Raw genomic sequence first — 25,309 nt, forward strand, 5'->3', positions numbered from 1 at the left:
TCGCCATCACAGAAGGCTCCTGAGATAAGAGCACCTCTTAGGGGCTTTCACAAAACGCTCTGCTGCATCTGACAGCACTCTTCACGCTGTTGGTCTTTTCTGTCAACTGTGAGCTCCTTCGAAGCAGCGCTATGTCCCTACCCCTCTGCTGTGGAATGTATATGGACTCTCACAACGTGGAGGACATGCTAGACACCAAGCCCCATGCTAAGCATTTTTCACATATTATGCCATTTGATTGTAGTAACATTTCTCTGGTGTTTAAATTAGGAAGTTAGAGCTTTTAACCTAACAAGTCTAAGCGGTCCTGGACCGCCTCACAGAATAAGCCCCTGTCAGTCCTAAAGCAACCCGTGAAGGCTGTTCCACAGAACAGTTTCAAACATATTTTGGCAATTAAGCTCCTACTTGAAAATGCACCTCCAGAAAGGCCTGCAACTTCCCACCCTTGCAAAAATGCTGAACTTTTGGTTCCAAAATAATGTGGGAATCCACACTGGCTCACCGAGCCACCATCATGCCAACACTAAGGATGCCCTGGAAACAGGGCCCCCCAGCCTGTGCTCGCACCCTTGGTGGGTAAGAGGGCCCTCCGGAGTTTGCACATGTTTGGCATCCAATTGGGTAGAAGACCAGCTTCCTGAATACGTGCAAATGTCAGGTGCTTCTTTCCCCACAAAAGAGAATAATAAAGGGAAAAAACAGGTTGTACAGTTTCTATTTAAACAACAATGAACTAACAAAACTTCCTAAAATATTGGTAAAACTCCTCCATATGTTACTTTGAAAGACGGTGGGGAATTGTCTTTTTCGATCCGAGTCATCTGAAAATCTAACTCCATTTTTAAAAGTAAGCCAGTACAAGGTAACAAGCATAGGAGATGTATATCCTAAGAGCTGAACTCTGTCTGTGACAATAGTAAGGTTGGAAAAAAAGGGGGGGGCGGGGGGACCTAGCAATTCCATGCACAAGTCACAAACATCAGATCCCCAGAAAGTCTTACAGACTTTGTTTAGAGTCAAGTCAGCCATGACCTCTGATTTTGACTGTTCCCACATCTGGGTTCATCTGTGCATAAGCCCCTTGATCTAGCTGGGAGGTGCAGGGAAACGCAAGTGAGACAATTAGCCAATTTCTACGTCCCGGAGATGGAGTGAGTCCAGGAGACAAGCCACGGGGCCTTAGGGTCAGGGTGTGTGGGTTAAACAAAACCACACTTCAGGGGACAAAAATGTGCTCTTAAATACATAGCCCAAATGTTTGCATTACCAGGATGTCCTCCCACAAGCAGAAGAGTAACCATGAAGTGCCCCCCCTCTCATCTCCTTCCCTCCCCGTCCCTCCCATCAAACTCTGCAACTGGTTTCGGCCCCCAGGTTGTCTGGGGCTAGTACAGCTATGCTTGTATTTAACAACAACAGAAAGAAACACTCAGCTATCGGTTTCTGCAATAAACGGAGCAAATTGGCTTTTTGTGGGAGGGAGAGGAACACCCACAGGTATCTGTCACATTGGTCAAATCAGGCTGTGAGTCAGATAACAGGCCATACAGTCTCTGGTTTATGCATGCGTTTGTTTATAAGGTAATTATGAACAAGGCATTAAAACTGCCAATTACTTGAGGGACGGATAAAATTTTCCTTGCAGTTAAAGTATGCTCCGGCCAAAGCCAGCAATTTCCGCAACTGCACACCTCCTAAATTGCAGTGTGAGAGTGTTCAGTTACAAACGGACCGTGCACAGTGCGTCTTTTGTCAGCACTGCTGCCCAGCACAAAAATCACTCACAACCGCCAGGATAATGGTCCCTGTATCACAGAATTTTAACTCTGTTCTAATGGAATGGAATTAAATCCAAACACCAGTTTCATGGTCGCTCTCAGACTAACTGGCAAATAACCACCTGATATGTACCAGTTAAAAAAAAAACAAACTTGCTTTATATCAAACAAGAAGGGATAAAAAAGACAACTACATTAAAAAACTAGATGAAAAAATCTTTTTAATTGCCCAAAACTTTCAAAATAAACCTACTTCACAATAGAGCAAACCACCAATAGCTGCTTCTAGGAGACAAAGATCCAATTCAACCCCAGCTTTAACTTGTCTCCAAATGTGGACAAATGCCAAAACTGAGGAACACTTTAAAAGCACTGTAGTTCATTAATATTTTTTGGCAGGAAATGTGCACTGCTCTAACACAAAAACAAAACAAAGTGTATGACTGTCTTCTTCCATTCCTCAGTGTGGAAATGCCATCTTTCCATTGTTCAGAAATCTTTACTGTGAGTGTTGGAAGGCGTCTGAGCCTTGTGCAAATCCATCCTAAGGACCGTGAATACTTTGGTCATCTATGTTTGTTGAGAGTACAGGGCGTCCCACGGTCGAACCGTTGCTGAGGCCCAGTATAATCAGTCCCTTGTGGACGAATGCAGGCTCGGGAGCCTGGTCACTGGAATGCACGTGGTTCCCTCAGGCCTCTCAGAGGCCACAGGAAGAGCAGGAGGCCCAGGTACTTCAGCCCAAGAATAATGGCTTCCCTCTGTCGCTAATTTCACCCTTCAGCCCACTCTGCCAAGTACCTGGAAGCAGAAGCAAGCCCGATGTACCATTTTTGTCTGGTGGTATTTGCTCGGGCAGTGCTGAGGACGGGACAGCAAACGAGACAGGTATGGTCCCTGACCTCGCAGAACTGAGATTCTGGTGGGGAGACAGGCGGCAGGCGGGAGCAGCCACCAGAGGGACAGAAGAGGAGAGAGGACGGCCTCCTGAAAGGCGGCCAGCCGGAGGGGCGTGGGCGTCGGCACAGCCTCCCCAGCGGGGGCGGCCAGGGTCCGAGCAGAAGCCAGTGAGAGCGAGGCAAGGCTTCCTCCCTGTGAGGACAGGGAAGAACGCCCCGGTGGGGGGAGCAGAGCTCACCAGTGGAGCCAGAGAAAGGCCAAGCGCAAGAGCAAGGTGCTGGCAGGAGAGGAGAGCAGGTCACGTGCGCTCCTGTAAACCACAGCCGACACTTGGTCAAGCAGAGGGAGGAGGACAGGGTTTCAAATGGTGGGGCGACGGTCCCACACGTGCATTTTAGGAGCAGTGGGGCAGGAGAAGGGTGGGGGACAGGAAGGGGAGGGGCGGGGGATGGATGATGGTGTGCTGGGGTAACGGTGACGGTCTGCCTAGCTACCCCCTCGGGGCGAAGCGCCATTCCTCCCCTGGTTTCCGGGGGCACAGACCATGCTCTCCTCTTCCCCTGACGTAAGGCTCAGGTTTCCAGCCCTGCAGCCTCTGGACACTGGAACCCGGTCCAGCACGACTGGCGTTCCTATCCACTCCACCCATTACCGCAGTGTCTTATGCTGCTTATCTGAGAGGCCTTCTAAAGCGTGGGGTCCTCTTCTCAAGCAGACTAGAGTCCCTCCTTGCTCAGATGTGAGATGCTACTGGCCAGAAGAGCCCAGTGCTGGCATTTTCATGTCTGTCATTACTGGGAAAATGCACATCTGTGTTATTTTCATATATAAGGAACGTGTTCGTTTGTTCTGATACTCTGAACACCTGCAATGGATGTGAACCCAGGCTAAATTAATAACAGTAAACTAGAACTTGCGAGGTTATTGACATGACTGCTCGGGATGATGATGACTGGTTGTTTTGGACTCACTGTGATCTCTAGAAAGCGTGAGAGTCACCGAAGAACTTCATGACCTCCTAAGTGGGTATAAACAGTGTCAGTTTATTTCCAGAGTGGAATATTCTTTGTGAGGAACCAGAATATCGGTTTTTTCACACTGGAATTCCTGAACCAATTAAACTGTAGCTTCTTGGTGAATAAGAAATATTTGTCAATAGTTTCTACTGTCTCTTACCTATTACACAACATAAAGGCAGCTTAAGGCTTTGCAGCTCAATGTGTGGAGACACACAAGCGTGGCTGTTCAGAGAGGGTACAGGAATGTGGTGTTTTCCTTTGAGAGAGGGTATGTGCAAAGAAATTCAATTTGAAACCTTTTTTTTTTTTTTAACATGTTGCAATGCCCTCCTTTCTTGGAATGCCTTACTCTAACCACATCCCTTAAGTCCGATTCAGTTACTGCAGCCAACAAACTGCTGAATCTGTGGTCATTCCATACGGCCACAGAGCAAGCACATTAGCTGTACTGACCGGGACAGCCAGCCTGGCCCCAAGGAAATAGTGATTTCTATATGTAACTTGCCAGCAACCAGTTTAACACCATTTATAAAGGTGTTACAAGTTGTTAAAGAAAACACTACATTTTGCAAACACATTAAGGATCACTTATATTTCCAACAATAACCCCTCTCCCTACACCCCCAAAAAAAGCTTCCTTGAAAACTACCTTGGCGGGAATAACACCCCATAATACTAGGCTTCTTTTAACAGAGAGACTTGGCAAGCCAAGAACCTCTCCCATACAGATAAAAATAAACTGTCTCCGCGCGTCTTTTTTTCTAAAAAGATAATTAAGAAGTTTCATTAAAAGACCACATGTTTAAACTGGCCCGCCGGTACTGCGGCATGAAAGAATAAAGCCAGCTGAGGAACTTCAACAAGGAGAAAGACTCTTGATTAAGAATCAGCGACACTCAGCAGCAAATGAGCCACTGCGAGGAGAGAATCAGTTCTTTGTGCTAAGAGCCGGGTCATCATAAAATATAATTATGTTTTGGATTGTGAACACAATAAAGATGCCCACAATGTTTTAATATGGAGATCCTCCAATAATCAGGGCCCTAAATATGTGCCAATTATCACACGTGTGAAAATGAAGACAGAAATACAGGTAAAAACCCCATTTATGCCACATACAAAACCACCTTTTTCGATGCCCCAATATAAACTGTTAATGCTGAGGCTGTGGGTCTGAGTCTCCCCACTAGCTTGTGATTCACTTATGAGTGAAGAGAATCTCTCATTCATCTCTGGTTCCCCAGAAGTCAGGATTACATAAAGGGGTTCAAGACCCTGAAGCGACCAGTCTCGATTAGTCTTAAAAAACTCTAGATCAAGCTCTAGACTGGCCTAGAGGGACTTCCCTGAGCGGTGGTCCGAGAGGCGCATGTACACCAGAAAGCGGGATGACCACGGCAGAAAAAGCAAAGCTGGGAGTCCCTCCGTCAGCCGACCCGCCAAAGGAGGCCCTCGGAGAGGCAGCAGGTCACACCACAGCTCCCCAGCCAGGAGGGTCTGCTTCTGCTCCTGGCAGCGTGCCTCGATCTACTATACTTCATCTTCTCACCCTTCAATGGGAGGAAATGGAATGAAATGACCTCTTCCGGCTCTGAGGAGCTGTGGATTTGGATGACAAACATGGCGAATGACCAGATTTGCAAGTACTTATCACATAAAACTGCAGCCTCGTACAGAGTGTGGCCTCACTTTCGCGGGCTTCACCTCTCTCTTCCGCTCAAGTCCCACTGCCTGGCAGCCCAGTCTTCCTTGGTTTGCTCCCTCACTTTCCTGGGGCATGTCCTCCATTAGCTTTTGAAGAAACCATGTGTGGAGGCGCTTTTTTTTTTTTTTTTTTCACGCTTGGATACGTCTTTCTAGGGTTGACAATTCGGGTGTATAGAGTTGAGACGAGAAATCAGGTTCCTCAGGGTTCTGCAGACATCGTTCTTCTCCATCACAGGACTCATGGCTGTGAGTTTGAGGAGCCAGTGCCTCAGTCTGTGTTTCCCGAATTCCAGCAGGCATCAGACCTGGGGGGCGAGGGGCAGGGGTGTCTTGGAGCACAGCCTGCGGAACCCCACCCTCATGGTTCCTGTTTCTGTAGGTCTGGGTGGGAGCTGAGAATCTGCATCTCTGCTGAGTTCCCAGGTGATGCTGATGCTCTGAGGCTCATGCCTGGAGAACCACTGTCGATCCGTACAGGTGACCTGTTTTCTGTTTTAGTTTTCCTCCTCTCTGAGCTTCTCTTTAACCACGATATCCTAAAGTTGCACAGTAACGTCCCTTAGTGCAAGTCTTTTTTCTTTTTTTCACTTGCTGGCACTCAGTGGGGTCTTTCAACCTAGAAACGCATGTTTCTTGGCTCTGGGCAATTTTTTTGTCCCTTTGATAATTTCCCCTTGTCTATTTCCATGGATGTCTCTTTGTGGAATTCCAGTTAGATAGATTTCCTAGTTGGTCCTCCTATCTTCTCATCTTTTCCTCTCCTGTTTTCCATCTCTTTGTCTTTTGGTTTTTCTGAGAGTTTCTCAACTTTATTCCAACACTTCTATTACCTTGTTAAAGTGTCTGTTACTATATTTTTAACTTCAGTGGGTTCCTCCCCATTTTCTGAATATTCCTTTTAGTACCGTGCATTTTTTATTTTGTGAGTATAACATACTCTCTCTCCTTTCCAGAGAGATTAGGTTGTTTTGAAGTTCCCTTCTCCTTCCATTCTCTCTGGTTCCCTTTTCCTATGGATTTCAGACCCTGACTTCATTCTCAGAAACTCTTTCGAGAGTCAGTGATCACTGGCTATCTACCTATTAAAAAGCAGCCCTGGGAAGCTTGCTGAGGGCTGTGAGGTAACAACTTGTCTGGTGGGCCTCACGACAGGTGGCTGAGCAGGGGACCCATCTCACAATGGGATCTACACGTGTCTGTCTTATCACTCAAACCCTCCAACCTCCAGTCTGGTGGGATGAGCATGACTGCGAGTGTCTGGGAAGGCGAACAGGAATGTAAGCTGAGGGAAGACTGTCACCCTCAGTATTCAGGTCTGACTTTGCTTCCCTGCTTGCAGGAGCTGCTGCCCTCAACCTCCACCCCCTGCCCAGCTGGGCCTGTGTCCCAAATTCCAAGACTTTCTGCTTCAACCCTCAGGAGAGTAAACTTCCAGGTTTCTGCCTCCATCACGGGAGGGGCAGGCACTGGTCTGTGAGTTTCAGAGGAGGAACCTGGGGTCTGACTGCTTCTCGTAAGAGTTTTCAACAATCCCCCATTTTCAGTCTTCTCTGTACCCCCCCCTTTACTGACTTTGAATTTCTGAAGCATTCTAAGGTTCTGCAGCAAAAAGAAAGTGTCTGTTTCTTTGGAGATCCACCCCACTTTCTCTCTTTTAAGTCAGTTACAACTTGTGCACTTGCTTGCAAAATTTTTATGGCCTCTCTCATTTGGACTGTCTCCTCTCTTGTTCTCTCTTTGCTCCAGTCTGTGTGTACCTTAGTCCTATATGTTCATCTTAAGGGGGTTTAGGACAACGCAGAGTGAAGCAAATGTGTTCCGTCCACCAGGCTTAACAGGACATTTTCAAAAGGAATCTACTTTATTATTATTTTTTTAATTTATTGAAATATAGCCAGCTATAATGTGTCAATTTCTGGTGTATGCATGCTTGAGTCATACATACATAGATTCATTTTTATATTCTTTTCCATTATAGGTTACTACAAAATACTGAATACAGTTCTCTGTGCTTTCAATGGCAATCTCATCAGCGAATAAAATCAGTTTTTCTCTAAGAACCAAAATAAAACCTACCCTCATAAAACTTACTATAATTTTTTTTTTACTGAAACATCATTCAACTTAGACATTTTAACAAAAAATCAGCCTATATAAAGAATTTTACCTTAAGGTGATAGTATGAACCAGAAAATACGGCATCATTATTCTGAACTTCAAATTAATAAACCATTACCATACAGAGGATTAATTCTTATGAACATATCAGGCTAAATTAATGTCATTTTATTTTTCTGATATTGGTTCCAGATCAACGGACTAGGAACATCACAGACACAGAGTGGCTTGACTTCACCAAGTATGGAACGTGCCCTTGTGAACGTGTGGTGGTGATGACCACTGGGGCAGGTGAGTCTGCACCCCTGGCCTTCTATTCACAGACTGGCACTGACCTTCAGCTGCGAGGTGGCTGATACTAGGTCTGTCTGTGGCCCTGTGCTGTCAACGTTTGTACGAATATGGTCGTGTATAAATACCACAGAGCTACACGTGTAATCCATCTATTAGACAAATCATGATCCCAAACCTCTCAACATACTAACAGCATGTTCTAGAAGCGACTAAAGAAATTCAGCTGGGGAAAGGCGGTGTTTTGAATTTTTAATCAATCATCTTAAAAGGCCTACTGGGAAGCAATTCTTATGAGAATGACAGCAGACATCGGAGCTCAGCTGACCACAACTCCATATGCGCCAAGAACACAACACAGTCCTTTAAAAGCTAGTATAATCTTCTGCTTCATCCACATTCCGTATTCTGGTCAAGACACATGGTCCCACCACACTCTGCATTAGGCCACATCCCAGATACCTTGCTCTGGGCACTGTCCTACAGTGTCACGCCAGACGGCATGTGTGAGGGGAGGACTTTCAGAGTCTAGACCTGCACTGGCCGGTACCGTAGCCATTGGCCACACGTGGCTCATTAAATTCACAGTAAATGAAATTCAAAATTCAACTCCTTACTGACAGGCATATATAGAATAGATAAACAAGATTATACTGCATAGCACAGGGAAATATATACAAGATCTTGTGGTAGGTCTCAGTGAAAAAGAATGCGACAATGAATGTATGTATGTTCATGTAAGACTGAAAAATTGTGCTCTACACTGGAAACTGACACAACATTGTAAACTGACTATAACTCAATAAAAAAGGGTTTAAAAAAATTCAATTTCTCAGTCACACTAGCTGCACTTCACATGCTCAGTACCGCCGTGTCTAGTGTCTACACGGCGAACGGCACAGATACAGAACATTTCCATTACCACAGAAAGGGCTCCTGGACAGCGCTGGTCTAGACTCCATGTCATACAGAAAAAGGGCTTTGGAACGTGAGCCAGGAGAAGAGAAAGCATTCAGAAAACCTCACGTGCTAAGACTTGGGAGTATTATGCTGCAGGAAACAGACTGAAGTTGTTCTCCTCCGCACTCAGAGCCAGGACAACAGGTGGAAGCTGCAGAAAAGCAGAGCTCAGCTCCATAAATAGAGAGTCCCAGCAATTAGAACTACTCCGCAGGGATGGCTCCTCGCCCCGGGGTGAGCGTCTGTCGCTGGGGGCGCTCAAGGGGAGGACGGACAACCTCTCCACCAGAGCTCTCTCCACAGGAGAAGGGCCTCTTCCAATTCAAAGTGACTAGGATTGCATGCAGACCCTCAAAGCTAACCAAACGTGGGTTCTGACCGGTTACATGATACAAGCAGACTGTTTCTCACTCCCCTTACACCTTTTTCTTGATACTTATATGGGGATGGTGGTGGAGAAGTAAAAGCAAGACAGACAGGGGGCGGAGAACATGAGAAAAGAGCGATCTGCACAGTTAACTGGGTAGTGTCCTGATTCTGCCAACACCTACTCATCTTTAAAGAGTATTGCCCCTTATTCCTAGGCCTGTACCTTGTGCAGGATGACATGGCTGTCGGCAATGAAGTACAAAAGCACCTTTTTTTTTTTTCTAAAAAATGATGCTCATTTTGATTCTAACTCTGTACATTTGTTTTGTTACAAAAACATTTAAAATTGCTTGTGTGGAGGAAAACTGACAGCCCAAGAACGTGTGCCATGTTTATCCTGTGCTGTATGGGACTTGCAGCAGGAACATTACCTTAATCTTTCATGCTGCCTTCAACCTCGGTCTGCAGAACACTCTGTCTACCTGCTAACGCTTTCCGCAGGGGGAGGGAGATAGCCAGGCAGGGGATTTTAAGTGCCAGGAAGGAGGTGCTAATATTTATAATTACCTTTGCTTTCATGTTTTGAATTTAGCACTTAAGCAACTTTCAGCCAGAGAAGGAAGGGGTGGTACCAGGTAGAGCCCTACTACATTGTTAGGGTCTCTAACCAACAAGGAGAGCCCTGAACCTCTGTGGAAGACAGCAGAGAGGGTAAAACAGAGAGACAAGGAAGAGAAGTAACCAGGCCAGGACAGGGACACATGTTGAATCCTGTCTCCCCAGTCATGCAGAGCAGCTGCCTGTAACCTGCTGTTTTGTCTGTCCTGGCAGCACAGGCCTCGCTCAGCACAGAGAAGTCCTGGCAGAAGTTGTATCTGACACTTCAGCGCAGCAATCGAAATGGCTAACGTGAAATTGAGGGAAAGAGTGAGAAAACAGTGCAGGTTCAGGACAAACACAGGTAATACAGGGATTCTTGGGACCAGCTATACCGGAAGGTCAGATTTAAGGGTCTGGAGGTCAGTTTTATGGGCTCCAAGAATCACCATTAAAGAAAAGTGTCCAATGGATCATCAAGTCAATTCTAAGAATGCTGTCACATTAGAACAAAGTTTTTATTAATGTCAACAGTTTTAAGTGTCTGTGGAGGCAGAGGAACAGAAAGCTTAACTGACTGGTTTCTTCTGCAATTAACTATGTCTTAACTTGGACTAGGCTAATGATTTGATCATTCATTCAGCAAACATGGACTGAGCGCCACCACATGCCAGGCACTGAGCCCACGTGCTGGGATTACAGCGGGGATGAACACAGACATGATCTCAGCTTTTGTAACATTTCATTCTGGTGGGGGAAATGGACATTAAAAAAGTCACAGCCATACACCTGAAAACGGGACTGTGCATAGGACAATAACGTGGACACAGCAAGTGAAGGGGGTGTGAAAATGTGCAAGGGGAGACCTAACTGCGACTTAGCGAAAGCGGGGGGAGGGTGGGTGTTCCAGGCAAAGGGACTGAGCAGGAACGAGCTGGCTCCTCCCTGGAAGTGAGGATGCGGAGAAGCCCGACGGGACAAGAGGATTCAGGTCGCGCAGAGCACTGCCTGTCTTGAGCAGGGTTTTTGCTCTAAAGAGCAATGGGAAGTTCCTGAAGGGTTTAAAGGGCCATGACACGATCACAAATTCATGTTTCGAATACAGCCACTGTAAAATGAGAATTCAAAAACCTAGCAAATGTGTATGTTGGAGGCCGGTTTATGAGTAAGTGTGAAGATCAACGTAGAGAGTATTACGCACACAGCTCTGTGTACCGTAAGCTCCCCTATGTGCAAATCACATATAAACATTTTAAATTCCAATAAAAGATTACACGTATCCTATTAAGAGATTTATGTGTGTGTTTTGTAAGACTCGGGCTTCACGAGCTTGTGGCCATGAAACACGGTATCGTCCGGCCTGTCTGTACTCGTGAAGGTGGCGGCCCTCTAACACAACGTCCTTCACATACGGAGACACTAGTCCATTTATCCTCATCGGTAGAGCACCATTTGGGGATGAATTTCTCAGTTAAGGTGGTCAAATTCCACAGGTTCATCTACTCCCCCACGTGGGTAAAGATGGGATATGGTTTGTGTCCACTTAATTAGAACAAAGCTCCCTGATTGGGTAGAAACTTAAGTTGTAATTTTGGCTGAAGCTTCTCAACTTCCCTAATTTATATGACAAATTGGTGACCTCTTTTCAAATACTGACTTATATGGGCTTTGGCTTGAAAAACAAACGTTTCTACCTTTGTGCTTTACCTCATGGTTACAAAATCACTTAGCTACATCATTACTTGAAACTGGATAAAAATGCTCGCTTTCTGTACATGTAGCTTTCCTTCTGAGCTGTGAGCTACTAAAATATCAATTTTGATTTAAAAGTTATAAGCTGAATTTGATGAATTACTTAAATAAACTCTGTGCCATACAATCAGGCAAGTCTCTTAAGTCTTCCAAACTGATTTTTTCATTAGTCCTATTTTCAGACTGTAATGAGAAATGCACACTTATGGATGGAGTTCCCACTTGGTAAGGTGCTGGGTTCAGCAATATAGATAATAGATTTGATCTGATTTCTAATCACGAGTTCAGCTCTACCCTTTCCATCACACAGAAGCCAGTGCCCACAGGACTCCCACCCCACGGCCGATTTCCTTTTGAGGGAAAGAGGCGGGGCTTTAACATGCAGCAGGGGTGAGGGAACACAGCCGGTGCAAAGGTGGATGGAGAACAGTATTTGGCGAGTCATAACTGTTAACTATTGAAGTCATATTATCTAGTTGTCTCTACAGAACTTGGTTTTGAAAACAAGCACTGTTCAATGACTGCTTGGAAGAAAGGAGAGAAGCAGATTCTGTGCTTAATTCAAATGCAGTCATTTCATTCCCCTGCTTACAAAAAAGCCAATTACTCCCCCAAACCTGTCAAACGCCTGTGCTGATCCCAATTTGGACCCAAATCCCCTTCCCTCACTCCCCCTCACACTCTGCGCACTGAATGACAGCTCCCCTCTGCTGCTGCCACCCAGGGCACCACCCCTCAGAGTATCTCCTCATGGTCCATAGACCTATTACTTATTCAAGGCCCCTCAAAAAGACAACCGCTATTTTCCTCTGTTCTCCAGCATTTGGTATGTTGTAAGTGGCATTTTGGGGCGACTTTAAATAGCTCAAAATCCAGCTTATAGAATGTCAGCTCCGGGGCTGGAAATGCTGTTCATTTAACTAACATTTTTTTGGAACTATCTGAAGAGAGCAAAAGCTTTGCTGATAACTCACCCCAGATGCCAGGTTTTCTCCCTCCCTCCTCCGCGGCTGCCAGGATGACGTCTGTCAGTCCTGCCTTCCTGCGGCCACCTCCGGTTCAAGAACGCACCGCTCTGCAAGCCGCCTACCACCGTAAGGGAAGCCGGGCCGAGCTCACTCTCCAGGGCCCTTTCGCGAACGTTCTGGCCTTGAAGCCTCTCCCGGAACCACGCGGCACGGACCTGCCGACGGCTCCCGCTCTTCCTGCAGATAAACTAAGTGGAGCGGGCGGGCTCTGCCGCGCCAGACGGGTGACTGGAGCGAGACGAGGCAAACCCCGCGCGGCGCAGCCCCGGCTCAGGGCTCCCCCTGCCGCACCGGCCGTGGCTCTCTCCGCCCCGGGTTCGCTGAGAGCCCCCACGTGCCAGACTCGGGACGGCGCCGCGGCGGGGCGGGGTGGGGGGGAGGGCTCGGGGGCGCTGAGCCCCACCCTGCGGTGAGACGGTGACAAATGCCAGTGTAGAACCACACGCACTGCACTTGTGGGAGTTCCGAGACAGAAGAAAAAAACAAAGTCACCCCCTTCTCTGAATTCCACAGTAACCCCGCTCACCCGCACGAATCGCCAGGATCGCCCACTACCCAGGAGTGCTCTCCGGGGCATGTCAGTCGCATCAGACCTTGGGGGGGGGGGGGGCGGGGCATGGCCCTCACCCCTCCCTGCCTCCCTGGCGCAAGAGGACGCACCATGTGACGGCCGCCCACCTCTCACGCGGCGGCAGGTTCCAAAGCCCGCGGATGGGGGAGGGCCACTGTCACTCACACACCCAAGGGCCCTGAACACACCTGCAAAGGTTTTCACGCAGACACATATGCTCCCTCCTGCTCTCTGTCTCACTGATTTCCCGTAGGTCCGGTTTTTCCTTCAGGGTTAAGACAGGTCAATTAAGTGTTTTGCTTTGTTGTTTTGTGTTTTGAATTTTCAGCCCAGTACCTGATGTAGTTTACATGCGTGCTGGGCACAGGGGCTAGGAAACATCTGTATCTCTGGAGACCGAAGTCATCCTCGGGGGGCCGAGACATACGAACTTCGAAAGGCAAACGGGAAAGGGGGCTGTGACTCCCCGCACACTCCCGTCACACACCCTCCAGCGCCGGGGCTCCTGGCCAGAAGGGTGAGCTGAAGCCTTCTGCTACTTAAATGAGTTCTCGGTTTTTGTTTTTTTCTTTTAATTATTATTATTGCCATGGTTGTAATTTTTTTATTTTATTTTATGTTTTACCAGGCATGCACAGCTGAACACAAGTTAAGTAAAACCTAGGTATGCTTTCCCACTGTAAGTTTTTAGTCTGGTATAGACTGAGTCTACAGGGGGAGATCTGTATAATAATAATCTGTCTGAATAATGCTAAGTGCATGTGGCTGTTCCATAAATATTCCTTAATTCAATTCATACACTAATTAAGCACCAACTGCATGCCATATACCTGCATTTAGTGCTGGGGAAAACAAGAGTCAGTATCCTAGTCAGTGGAGAAAAATATAAACAAATCATTTCATGACCATGTAACATTTGGCTACACAAAGCAAGATGGGCCCAGAGAGGGCGGGGGAGGCTTAAGGAGATGACCGCCACCCCCAGGACACGGCCCCTGACTCCCGCTCACCCCTTCAGGCCCTGGTTCAAGTGTCACACGGCTAGTGACCCCCTCCCTCCAACCCCATTTAAACCTGTAAGCCCCCCTCTTCCATCACACACGCTCCGATACCTGCTCTCTGCTCTCTTTTTCTCCTGAGCACGTACCACCTTCTGACCACATCTCGTTTTTCTTTTTGTCCTTCTCCATCCATGAGAAAGTCAGCCCCACGAAAGCGGGATTTCTGTCTCTTCTGCTCGGTACCCGGCACACAGTTAGATCTGGTGAATCTTCAAAGAGCAGCCTTCCCTGGCCTCCCTGCAGGGCGACTGCCCGGCCTATCATCCCTCTGTCCAAGTTATCTTTTCTCTCCAAGTCTGTTCTCTGACTTTTCTTTCTCTCATCCCTCACTAGGACAGGAGCTTTATGGTAAGAACGGTTGGTCTGCTTTGTTCACTGCTGTGTCCCCAGCTCGCTAAACAGAACCTGGCACCGTTCCAGCAATACAATTTCGTTGAATGAATGACCCCCCCCCGTGACTGTGACTCCAGTTCACTGAGCCCTCAGCACGTGCCAGGTGGCTTCACCTGTATTCTCGCTCCCAATCCACACAACCTGCCGGGGTGGGCACTGTGATTATCCTCATTTTACAGAGGAGGAAGCAAAGACAGACAGACAGACAGAACTTGCCCAAGCAAAGGGCAGAGCCAGCAACAAGCCGCAAGCTCTCTGACTTGAGCTTTGCTTTTAATCGCTGTTGTACTGACCAGACCAAAGCCGCGCTGCAGGAGAACCGGGCCACCACTGCTCCCGGCTACTGTGGTGGCTTCGTCATCGTCTGGCCCCTCCCAGCCCCTCTCCTGCTGCTGCCCAGCCATCCTCCGCATTGAAGCTGGAGTGACATTTTCCAACAGTAAAACTGATCACCTCACTCTGCTTTCAAGCTCTTCAACGGCCGTTCATCTGTAGAACACCCACACTGGGGTCCCACCAGCAGAAGTGATCAATATTTATAACAACCTCTCTAGAAGGATACTGCCGTCTCTGGGGAAATGACAGGCTATGAAGAAAATGATGGACTTGGAAGAAATGATCTACCTTTGAAATAATAATGAGGAAAGTCTTGTTTGGTTATGATCCACTGGACTCTATCAGTAATTCAGAAATATTTACGTAATATCTGATCAGAATCAGCAAAGTGGATGTGTTACATGGGTCTTCCTGGGCCCCATCTGAAACCAGTAATTCAGAATCTCTAGGGATGGGGTCAGGAAAACACTTTTAACCAGTAACCTAGGTACCCCTTTGACATTCGGTGACGTAAACCCTTTCCAGTCTAAGACACCAGGCAAAATACCTGCATGTTGGGCAATACAGTGCAAACCATCAGTGTGGAGGCCAGGACCCAGCAGCTCTATTTAATGACCAATAGGCGTCTTCTGTTCAAAAGTGACGTTACGGAACTTACAGAACTTACAAACCTGACCTACTTCAGGTCACACGTTTCAAATGCTTGGGCAGCTCATGCCACATCACAAGAAGCCAGAACCATCACATCTGGTCAAATCAACTCACTTATGCCAGGTCAACAGTTTTAGTACAAGATATATTCACTCCAAAAATTATTCCATTGCTTCCCTTAAAACATACCATCCTGCCATGCATGGCTGGGAAATTCAGAAAAATAAACACAAAACACAAACCACATCTTGCCCCTAGCATACCAGTTGACTTCTGAGCTAGTGTTCTGTGGGATTCAAAGGAAATCAAGTCTGGTCAGGTCTTTTACATTTTGAAAGATCCCTAAAATCTAAGAGATGAGCTTTCTCAGTGGGGAAGTTCAATGCTCACCCAACCATCATCCCAAGATGCTTCCCTGACATCATCAAACCGAATTCATCGCTGGACATGGAGTGACGTTTGACCCATTATTAGCTGCTGGCTCCTGAAGCCAGAGGAGTGGAGGATCTCACCAGGTACAGCCTTCTCTGCATCCAGCCCCTCCAGCTGCGAGGGACCCCCCCCCCCCACACACACATACACAGAGCAGCAACAGTGCGGGCACCGACATTAAACCCTTTGTTCAAGACTACAAATGATGTTTCCTTTTCTCTAACATGCCTTCCAATTATTTAACTTGTGCATATTACCCAGAAAAATGCTTTCCTCCACAAAATGTTTAAAAAAAGTTTCTTTAAATAAAAGTCAAACAGTCTTGGGGACTACTTGGAAAGATACGGGATTTAATTGTGGTGCTGTAGCAAATTTCTAATCTGAGCCATGTTATGTGGCTGAACAAATTTTTTCTGAAATTTCAGAAATGCATTTAAGCACTTACTTTTAGCTCTGATTATTTTCAAGTGCTTCTGAGTAAAATAAGTCTACCCTACACAACAGATGATAGAAATTAATAGTGCTTTAGACACAATGTGTATTATAGAACCCAAAGAAGCCTACAGAAGAAAATATTTGCAGCAGAAAACAGCCAGAGAAGTAAAATTTTTAAGATATTTCATAGGTAGGAAAACAATTTTTACTCTGCATATTCAATTAGCAGGCCTGTCACACAAATTACTTTGTGCAGAATCTGTGTAGTCTAGGTAACAAATAGAATATATCATTATAAAGTGAACAAAGCAAACCTTGGTTAGATGTACTACAACAAATGAAGGGGAAAGAAAGTGAGATTATTCATGTTCAGTAAAGATCACTCAGTACTCGCTGAAGTGAGACACAAAAATATGTAGAAGAGTTCAAATACTGAAGGTTTCTAATTTCCCAGATTTCATTTCAGTTTTCTAATTACAAATTGCAGCAAAACACAGTGTAAAATCACTAGGTTATTTACTTCTGATAGAGCTGTCTAATTTCCTTACAAGTTCATACGGTTTCAACTCCATACCATGCCAAAGAGAAGATGATCCTCATCCCACTCAGGTTCCAAAACTCCACTGTAGACCCTCTCAGCCACAAAGCACGCAATGACCCTCAAGACCCTCGGCCATGCTGACAGAATCTGCCGAAACCCAGGGCAAGGAAGTGGCATTCCCTGGGATTTAAATAGGCCCCAGTGGTCAAATGAGAATAGCTAAAGATGTTGAAGATAACAAAAGCAGTACTTCATTTAGACTCTAAAATTTTAAGCAATTGGGAAAGACAAAGAAAGCACGTACTAATGCTAGCAAAAAGAGATTTTTTAAACTCAGTGTTTGTTAAATACCAACGGCTTTTTCTTTTATTCCTTTCTGTTTCTGATCTTTGGAAAAACCACATCAGTATCAAATGTCACTTAGTTCTTATTCAAACAGAGGAAAGCAGACAGAGCGGCTGCACCCGTGACTTAGCTGACCTGGGCCCTCAGTAAAAACAAACCTCTATAAATCACCAGATGTAAGCAATTGGGCAGTGATCACTTTAATTAATTGAACAGCTTTCCTGAAATTTACTGTATAATTTCAACTCTCCCAACACCTTTCCCAGATGCAGCAAACAATGGTGGTTTTCCAGTAAGTTGTTTAAAGGAGGAAAACATTTTTAACATCAGTGGCTTAAATATATTTTTAAATTATTCAAGATTAAGGTGGTAAACTACTTAATGTTAGAAATTAAACCATATTCATTCTAAATGCTACCTTTAAAGGCCGAAAGTCAAAATTATTCCAAAACATCTTTGATGCATGAATATAAACCTGTCTCCTGCCCAGTTTTTACACAGAAAATTTCACACAATTTTAATACTGTTTGAAAACTCACATTTGCAAGAAACATGCAATGGTATTTCTAACTTCAATCATTTATTTAACTTTAACTGTATAAAGCTGATATTTGATGTGATGTTTGTGAACCTTGATTTCCACCGCAGGTGCCACACTTCAAAAAGGATACCCCAATGCTTTAGTACCAACTCCCATTTCTCATCCCAGAACAACTCCGATCATTTTCCACCGGGGCCACGTAATACCTAATCCACAGGTCCCATGCCAACCGTTGAGTAACACCAGAATTAAGGTCCTAGTCTACCATAATCACTCCATGGGGTGAAGGTGGCTTCTTTGATCTTAGAGACCAGATCAGCAACGACAGTAAAACGTATGGCGTTCTTAGTACCATACTTTAAAATTTAGGAGAGTGAGAGTGAGGCTGGAAAGTAAGCCAACTGATGTAAAGACGGCATATTTTGCTTGTAAGATCTGTGCTCTAGCCCATACGGAGGCACTACCCATGGTCCCTGCAAACACACATGTGAAATCCTGCTGGCGTTCACTTACAAGGACAGAAGTGTAATATTGGCTGAGACTGGTCCTAGATTTGGAATGGTCTCCAATTCATTGTTGTTCAGTTTCCTACAAATGCCAAAAAGAAAAAAAAAAAAAAAAAAAGAGGGAGGCAGGGAGAGAGAAGAGGGGGAGGAGAGAAAGAAAGAGAAAGAGAGAGAGAGAGAGAGAGAGAGAGAGAGAGAGAGAGAGAGAGAGAGAGAAGCTGGTTATGTAATCTGTAACACATAAAGGTGAAAACTTTACAAAGTTATTTAAAGACCCCTCCCAAGTCAGAAGTTATAAATCATTTACTGCAACCCAAATGTTCTTTACAATTAAACAGTGTGATGGGTAGTGTATTTTATTCAAACCTCAAACAGAAAATGACTAAACTCACACTTCTCGAAGGCTGTGAAGGCGGCGCATGGAGCTTGCCTCGATGAAAGACAATCTGTTGTGACTTAAGTCCCTACAAGAGAACAAAAATAAAACTGTAAGTCATTTCCAAAAATCACGAATAGCGCTCAACGGAGTGTGAGACAGGGTAGATTTATGAAGTCTCTCTCTCAACACCAGTGACAACATAAGAAATAACTGGTCCATCCTGGCCATAATCTAGAGGGCAAACTTCAAAATACAAACTCTGAGGACAAAATTAGTCTAGGAGGCTGGTCGATTCAAATGCTCCAAGCCCGCAAATGTTTCAGGAGATGTTTTTTGGCCCAGGGTGAACAGACCTTTTGTGAAGGGGCTGTTTTGCTTTGCACTCCCCACCCCCTCCCATCCCCTCTCTCCCAACTCGATAGGATGAAGTCATAGCTTATGAAAAGTAGCTAATTAGGCAGGTTGCTGAACCTGAAACCTCTAAAGAAACCTTTTTATTATCATAAAACTAAGCATTGGTGTCCTTAATGCAGTCAAAAAAAGTAGAACTTGCTTTTCACAGATTTTCCTTTCTCTGGGTTAAGACGCCAAATTATTTAAAGTATTGCTGTGTGAGTGTATGTGTGTTGAGTGGGTAGGAACCTGAACTCTGTTTTCCTGAATTCCCCAAATCTCAGTATCTCAATATAATGTATAATTTAAGCCACATCGACCACCTAACAAAGTTAAGAAAACTGTACAGAAACCTGTGATCAGATTTCTTTAGTCATTAAAATAAATCTGCTCCTAACTCAGAGACTCCATCTAATACTAACCATTTCCACAGGACATCAGTATTTATAAGAAAGCAAAACAAAACTTCTACGTCTGCAACATTTTAGGCGAGGACATCAGCTCAGGATTTAAGATTCAAAGCGTGAAACAAAATCTGGCAAATACTTGACTGCATTGGTCAATACACTGAATCAGTGCCTTCAAAATGGTCTAATGAAAATGAAGTGGTTGAACAGCTATAGAAAACCAGGCTGACCGACAGTATGGCTTAAAGCTCTCCCACTGGAAGAGGCTTACCAATCCTTACTAGATTAATTCCTTCAGTGTTCACAGGTGAAGATTTTTAAATGACCAAAGTCAGAGGTACCCAAACTTGACTGGAGAAAAGCAGGGACCATTTGTTATACATAAAAATATTACCTTCCCCCTAAAGAAAAAGGCAGAGAACTCACATTCAGAGAAGGGCAGTGTTACTGAATGCACATCCCTTAGTTAACAATTAGAAATCAGAGACCCGTTCAGTCTTTGAATTTTTGTTTTGAGAAGAAATCTGGATTTCTCTATTTCACCTAAAAAAAAAAAATCTGCAAAGGTTTTATTTGAAACATGTTTGCTTAGAGACCTACCAGACAGTAACAGACATGAGTAGATTTGTTCTGGTAGAGTTATAACATGAAAAAAACCTGGCACAGTCTTTAAACTATAAAAATCCTGCAATTACAACCACTGCTGTGCACGCTCCCCACGCTGGAGCCAGACACTTTCCCTCCCAGCCCAGCTCACGTCCATCTGGAGTTCATCAAGGAAACCGTGAGCCCAACAACTCATGTTAGGATTCAGACAAAACCTGTGTGCTTTTAGCACCACAGACAGTCACGGATTTCCCACCGGGTTTGAAAAGCAACCAAGGAAAAGAGCCCTTCACCTGGGAGGTAGCGAATCGACACAAAGTCTCATTTGGACCCACTTAACTAAAGAACCATGCACCAGCCTAAAACAGCACCCCCTACTGAGTCGGGTTTTCAAAGGAAAGGGGGCACCCATCTGGCCTTTGCATCTCATACAGGTGACTGTCTCTTTAATTAGAAAAAAACCGAAAATTCCACCCTTCACTTCATTTTAAGGATTATTTCTCAGGCAATCCTGTGAGGAGGGGAAAAAAAAAAGATGGAGTGCTTTAACTTTTTTTTCCTAACCAGTAACGGGATGAGATCTCCAACAAAAGACCTTTAAAATGAGAAACTGCCTTCAGAGAACGGGGCACACGCTGGGGACCACTCATTCTTGATCCAGGAGCAGGAGCTGAAAACCTTAAACATTTCAGTTACTGTAACACACTTCCAGTCCTGAGTTTTGTGTACTATTAAAACCATATTACATGTGGGAGAAAAAAAATCACCCTAAAGTGACTTTTATTGCTAAATACTTACAGCTATGAAACTTCTAATGCACCTAAATTTAGATTTAATACAGTTTATGTTTCAGAAATGATTACTTTCCAGTCAAAGGATGTCACATTTTCCTAAATCTTCCTTGTATTGTTTCTATGGTGAGACCATTAAAAAAAATCTATTCAAGTTGTACAGTGTCGATGTTTTCTTGAACCCCATTACATTCAACAAGGAAGTAAGATTCTTCATTTTTCGAGTTCCATTAATGAACATCTTGCCAGGAAACCTTCTTAAAAAACTTTCTGTACTGAGGTTAATAAATGGGAAAGGTGGCGAGGCAGGGAGGTGTTAACTATTTACCCGAAACTAAGCTGGCCAAACACTTGAAAACCAAACTCTACATGGTAGAGAGACATCTCTCTTTCTGCATATTAGCAAGCGAATAAATATAGGAAAATAATTAATTTACAGTGTTTGGTTCCAGCTTTCATTTTCTTCCTTTTAGCGTTGGGAAATCTGACTTCCAAGTCAAATTTTAAAATGCAAATCCAGCACAGCTTCTTAATCAAACCCACTGGGGCCTGCAGAGCTGCTAATTCAGCAAAAATCTGGAAAGCTGAAAAACAAAAAGCCAGGCTGTAGCTGTTTTAAGACACTGATCCAAAGTGACTCATAAATCAGCCTGCTATGTTCAAGTTGTAGTCTGGAAAATATAGAAAAACAGCTGTGAAAACCATAAGGGCTATTACCCCCAACCCCAGCCCCAATTCTGGTGCAGACCAGAGGATTTGCAACAGGCAGACACTAAAGAAGCCACACCAGCAGAAAGTACCTTTCGGATTGTTTTTGCCTGAGCCCAGCTAACTCAAACCCTTCTACGTGATAAGACAAATAATGCTGAAATTCCAGTGAGATCTTCATAGCACTTGAAGCTCTTACTGACAATAGAGCAACTTTTCCCTCTTTTGGCTGGCTAAGTAAACATATTCTAACTAGCCCTTCTCTTTGGGTTCAGAACTCCTTGTGAGCACAAACACTAGATGCAAACTCAAGCCTGCCTTTAAAGGCATATACACTTCGAATAGTGTTTTAAGAGCCACCTTCCTTAAAAGTATTAAAAGTTTCTTTTTGAAAAGAGAACTAACTGCAATATGATTATTTTACAGCTCAAATGATTCAAATTTTCATATTACAGGATTCCTATGACTGTAAACTACAACTGAATAAAAGGGAAAACATACATACACACGTACATTCAATAATTTCTTAACATGCTGAGACACTAAACTTTTTCTGCAGAGTGCTCTCATAAACTAGTCCTAAGGCACACTTGTACTTTCGTAAGTACCTGAGGAAAAGTTAAGATATGGGGAAGAACAATATGCATTTTTCTACTTATTTCTGAACACTGGGAACAGTCTACGTAAAAGCTTTTCCTAACTATGTAAAATTTAAGAAGCAGTTTATCTTACGCCTCCTCTTCCAAACATCAAGTAACAGAGAGGTGAAAGCTCAATTCCACATAACTCTTCTGCTCCTTTCAAAGGTGGGGAGAGGAGACCTCTGGAGCGTTAGGCACAAACGAAAGAAACATTTACAATAAAGAATTCGGACCACATGGCTTGGTGACAACTACAAAGTTGGTTAAAAGTCACACAAGTACAAGAATGACAGAGCTGTCCAACGAGCGATCACAGCAGGGCTTCTGCCAACAGACCTAGTGCTTATCTGTACAAGTGGAACTTATTTTCACATCCATTTAAGGAATGTGGACTTGTACCGAGACAATTTACTGCTGGCGGAAATGTCATTAAAGATTGTGCTAACCAAATAAACTGTAATTTGTTTTTAGTGTGCCACCAAATTATCTGCAAAACAAAATCCTAATTAGGTCAGCTACTTTTAAGACAATGTTTAAATAGGTATCAAACCCCTTTTGGTTTAATGCAACTTCTTATCAAGAGCAATAGAGTTGTGTGTTTTTTTTTTTTTTTTGAAGACACTCAATTTTTTAAAAATGACATTCACACACAAAAAATATATTCCACACTGGCCTGATCCAACAGTCCACTTAACATTGAGAAACTACTGAATATAAGTTAGACTTGGTGAAGGAGCTAAGCATTTCTAAACACACCCCAGGAAGCACTATATTTTCTTTTCTGCATCCTTCTATTATTCGTAAGTGTTCACCTCCAGTCATTGAAACGTTCAGTTCCATAAATTGTCAATAGAGCCATTCATGTTTCATGAATAAGGCAGCATGACCTCCACAAGCAGCAATTGAACAGAATTAGCCACAACTAATTGAAAGTCTTCCTGCTTTAGGTTAAAGCCCTTATCTCCTCTTCAACTGTAATAAAAACTACTAAATAAGACATCCTGTGATAAGAGATTACACATCAATTTGAAACTCCCTGTATCTTTTATTAAACTAAGATATATTAACACAAAGAATATGCTGTTTTGATGGTCAACAATTCTACAATTCACAAATAGAGACACTGATTAGCACAGTGATTTAAAAACAGTTTTCTTAAACCACCTGATCAAACTTTCCAAAACTGTTTTTTGGTAGTAAGGAGAGCCGACTAGAGTTGTTTTTAGAGTTTAGAATTTCCATTGCAATTTTGCTAGGCCCACATCTAAGGATTAAGGATGGACTGCACTTTTGTTTCTTTTAAACAGCATAGCCATTAAAAAAAAAAAGTTTTGACTGTTCACATTTAGCAGAAATCTTGCAATTTTAGTAAAACTAGGGCTGGGAGAGAATAAGGAGATGACATTTGGAAAGAATCAGCCTTTCCAACTAAACTACATTTTCTTCCCTGTTCGTCCACGCAGTTGGCAGTGATTTCAGGTTCTCAGACTTCACAGCTAGCATCCCAAAACTTGCATAATAGCACCCAGCGCTCCCTCCTAAACCTTCTGGCGTGCTGAGACGCCACAGAAATCACGCCCTGGGTTCTGAAAAAACAAACAAACAAACAAACAAACAACCCTCTAGCTCCTTCCCTTCTATACCTAGTGTTCAGTCTTGCCAACTTCTTTCCCGAACGAGGATGTGCTATAATTTGGTAGGGAAAAAAGGGATTTATGGAATTTATTAACGCAAAATTAAGCCCAAGTTAAGGAACAAAAGGATGTCTATCACAGCGTGGACAGTGATCGAACTCTATTAAGGGGGCTTCCCAAACGAAAGGAGCGCGTTCGATTACTAGAAGGGAACGGGAAAGGGGCTTGAACCAGTTAGAAGCTACCGAGCCACGGGATCATACTCTCAAGTTGAGAACTGCGAACTCCAGTTGGCCGCAGGTTGTTGCCGCTCCTGCCCAGGCCTGGCAGGGCGCGCATCTGAGCCCCCTGGGCGAGCTCCGCGCACAGGACGCTGGCTCTGCCCCCGGGGTTGTCAGTGGCTCGGTCCCCTCGGCCGGCGGGGCGCGCCCAGGGCCCACCTGCACCGCCCGCAGGGCACTGGCCGGTGGAGGGAGACTGAGGCCCGGCTCCTGGAGACTGAGCCGCTCCAGGCCCGGGCCAACAGGAGGTGCCGAGCATCCTGACACCACGCCGGCGGTCCCGAACTCGAGCGGCTCCCCGCTCCGCCCTGAGGAAGAATACTTACAGCCGGGCGACCCAGGGCGGGAGCGGCTCAGGCAGGCGTGCCAGCCGCTGGCGACTGCAGTCCAGGAGGTCCCCGAGGCAGCGGCAGGGAGCTGGGCACGGGTGCTCGGCGGCGACCCCCGAAGGGCCGTCGCCCTCGGCCGGGCCGGCGCGCCCCCGCACCGCGCACAGCAGCAGCCCCAGCGCCGCCGCGAGCGCGCGGAGCCTCGGCGCGTCCATCGCGGGCCGGCGGCCTCTCGCTCTGCCCGGGGCTCCGCAGCGGGCGCGCACTCGGGGGCCCGGCACCAACTTCCAGGCGGGGGCGGGCGGACGCCCGCGCTCCGGGCCGCGTGTGCGCACCCTCCTCTCGCGCCCGCAGGTAAACCCCGGTCTTTCAGTCCCGGCCGCAAAGCCCTTTCATGCCCCGGGGCAGCGAGAGGGAACCCGGAAAGAACGGCCGGCCGCGGCGGCGCGGCAGCAGGAGCGGCGTCCGCGCGCGCAAACACCGACTCCCTCGCAGAAACTTTTTGGCCTCCTCCTCGCGGCGGAGCGCCGAGTCGCGGCGCGGCGGGGGCGAGGGGCGGGCCGTGCGGGGGGCCGCGCGCGCCCATTGGCCGGCCGGGCCCGTCGCCCGCGGCCACGTGACAGCAACACGGCTCCCGCCCTGGGCCGGCGCGCGGGAGAAAGTGCGACCGAGATTGCAGGAAAGTCGGAGTTACATTTTCCAGCCTCCCGGGCCAGAAGTCTCCGCGACGTCCTGGGAAACATACATCAAATGGGCTTGAAGAGAAAAAGGGAGTGAGCTAACAAGTGAGCAAAAAATTAGGCCAG

At 45.6% G+C, this 25,309-nt stretch overlaps 1 protein-coding gene across 1 annotated transcript in view; it reads right to left on the minus strand.

Annotated features, from left to right (window-relative positions):
- LRIG3 (leucine rich repeats and immunoglobulin like domains 3) overlaps nucleotides 1-25,013 on the minus strand; it is a 45,162-nt gene extending 20,149 nt beyond the window's left edge. Inside the window, exons 1-3 of the mRNA XM_074374636.1 lie at nucleotides 24,501-25,013; nucleotides 18,727-18,798; nucleotides 18,342-18,416 (exon numbers count right to left, since the gene is read on the minus strand). Coding sequence (XP_074230737.1) covers nucleotides 18,342-18,416; nucleotides 18,727-18,798; nucleotides 24,501-24,718 — 365 coding nt within the window. The 5' untranslated portion in view covers nucleotides 24,719-25,013. The remainder of the gene's footprint in view (nucleotides 1-18,341; nucleotides 18,417-18,726; nucleotides 18,799-24,500) is intronic.
- Nucleotides 25,014-25,309: the final 296 nt, after the last annotated feature.

Source organism: Camelus bactrianus, chromosome 12, assembly GCF_048773025.1.
Source record: "Camelus bactrianus isolate YW-2024 breed Bactrian camel chromosome 12, ASM4877302v1, whole genome shotgun sequence".
In the NCBI taxonomy this organism is placed as follows: domain Eukaryota; kingdom Metazoa; phylum Chordata; class Mammalia; order Artiodactyla; family Camelidae; genus Camelus; species Camelus bactrianus.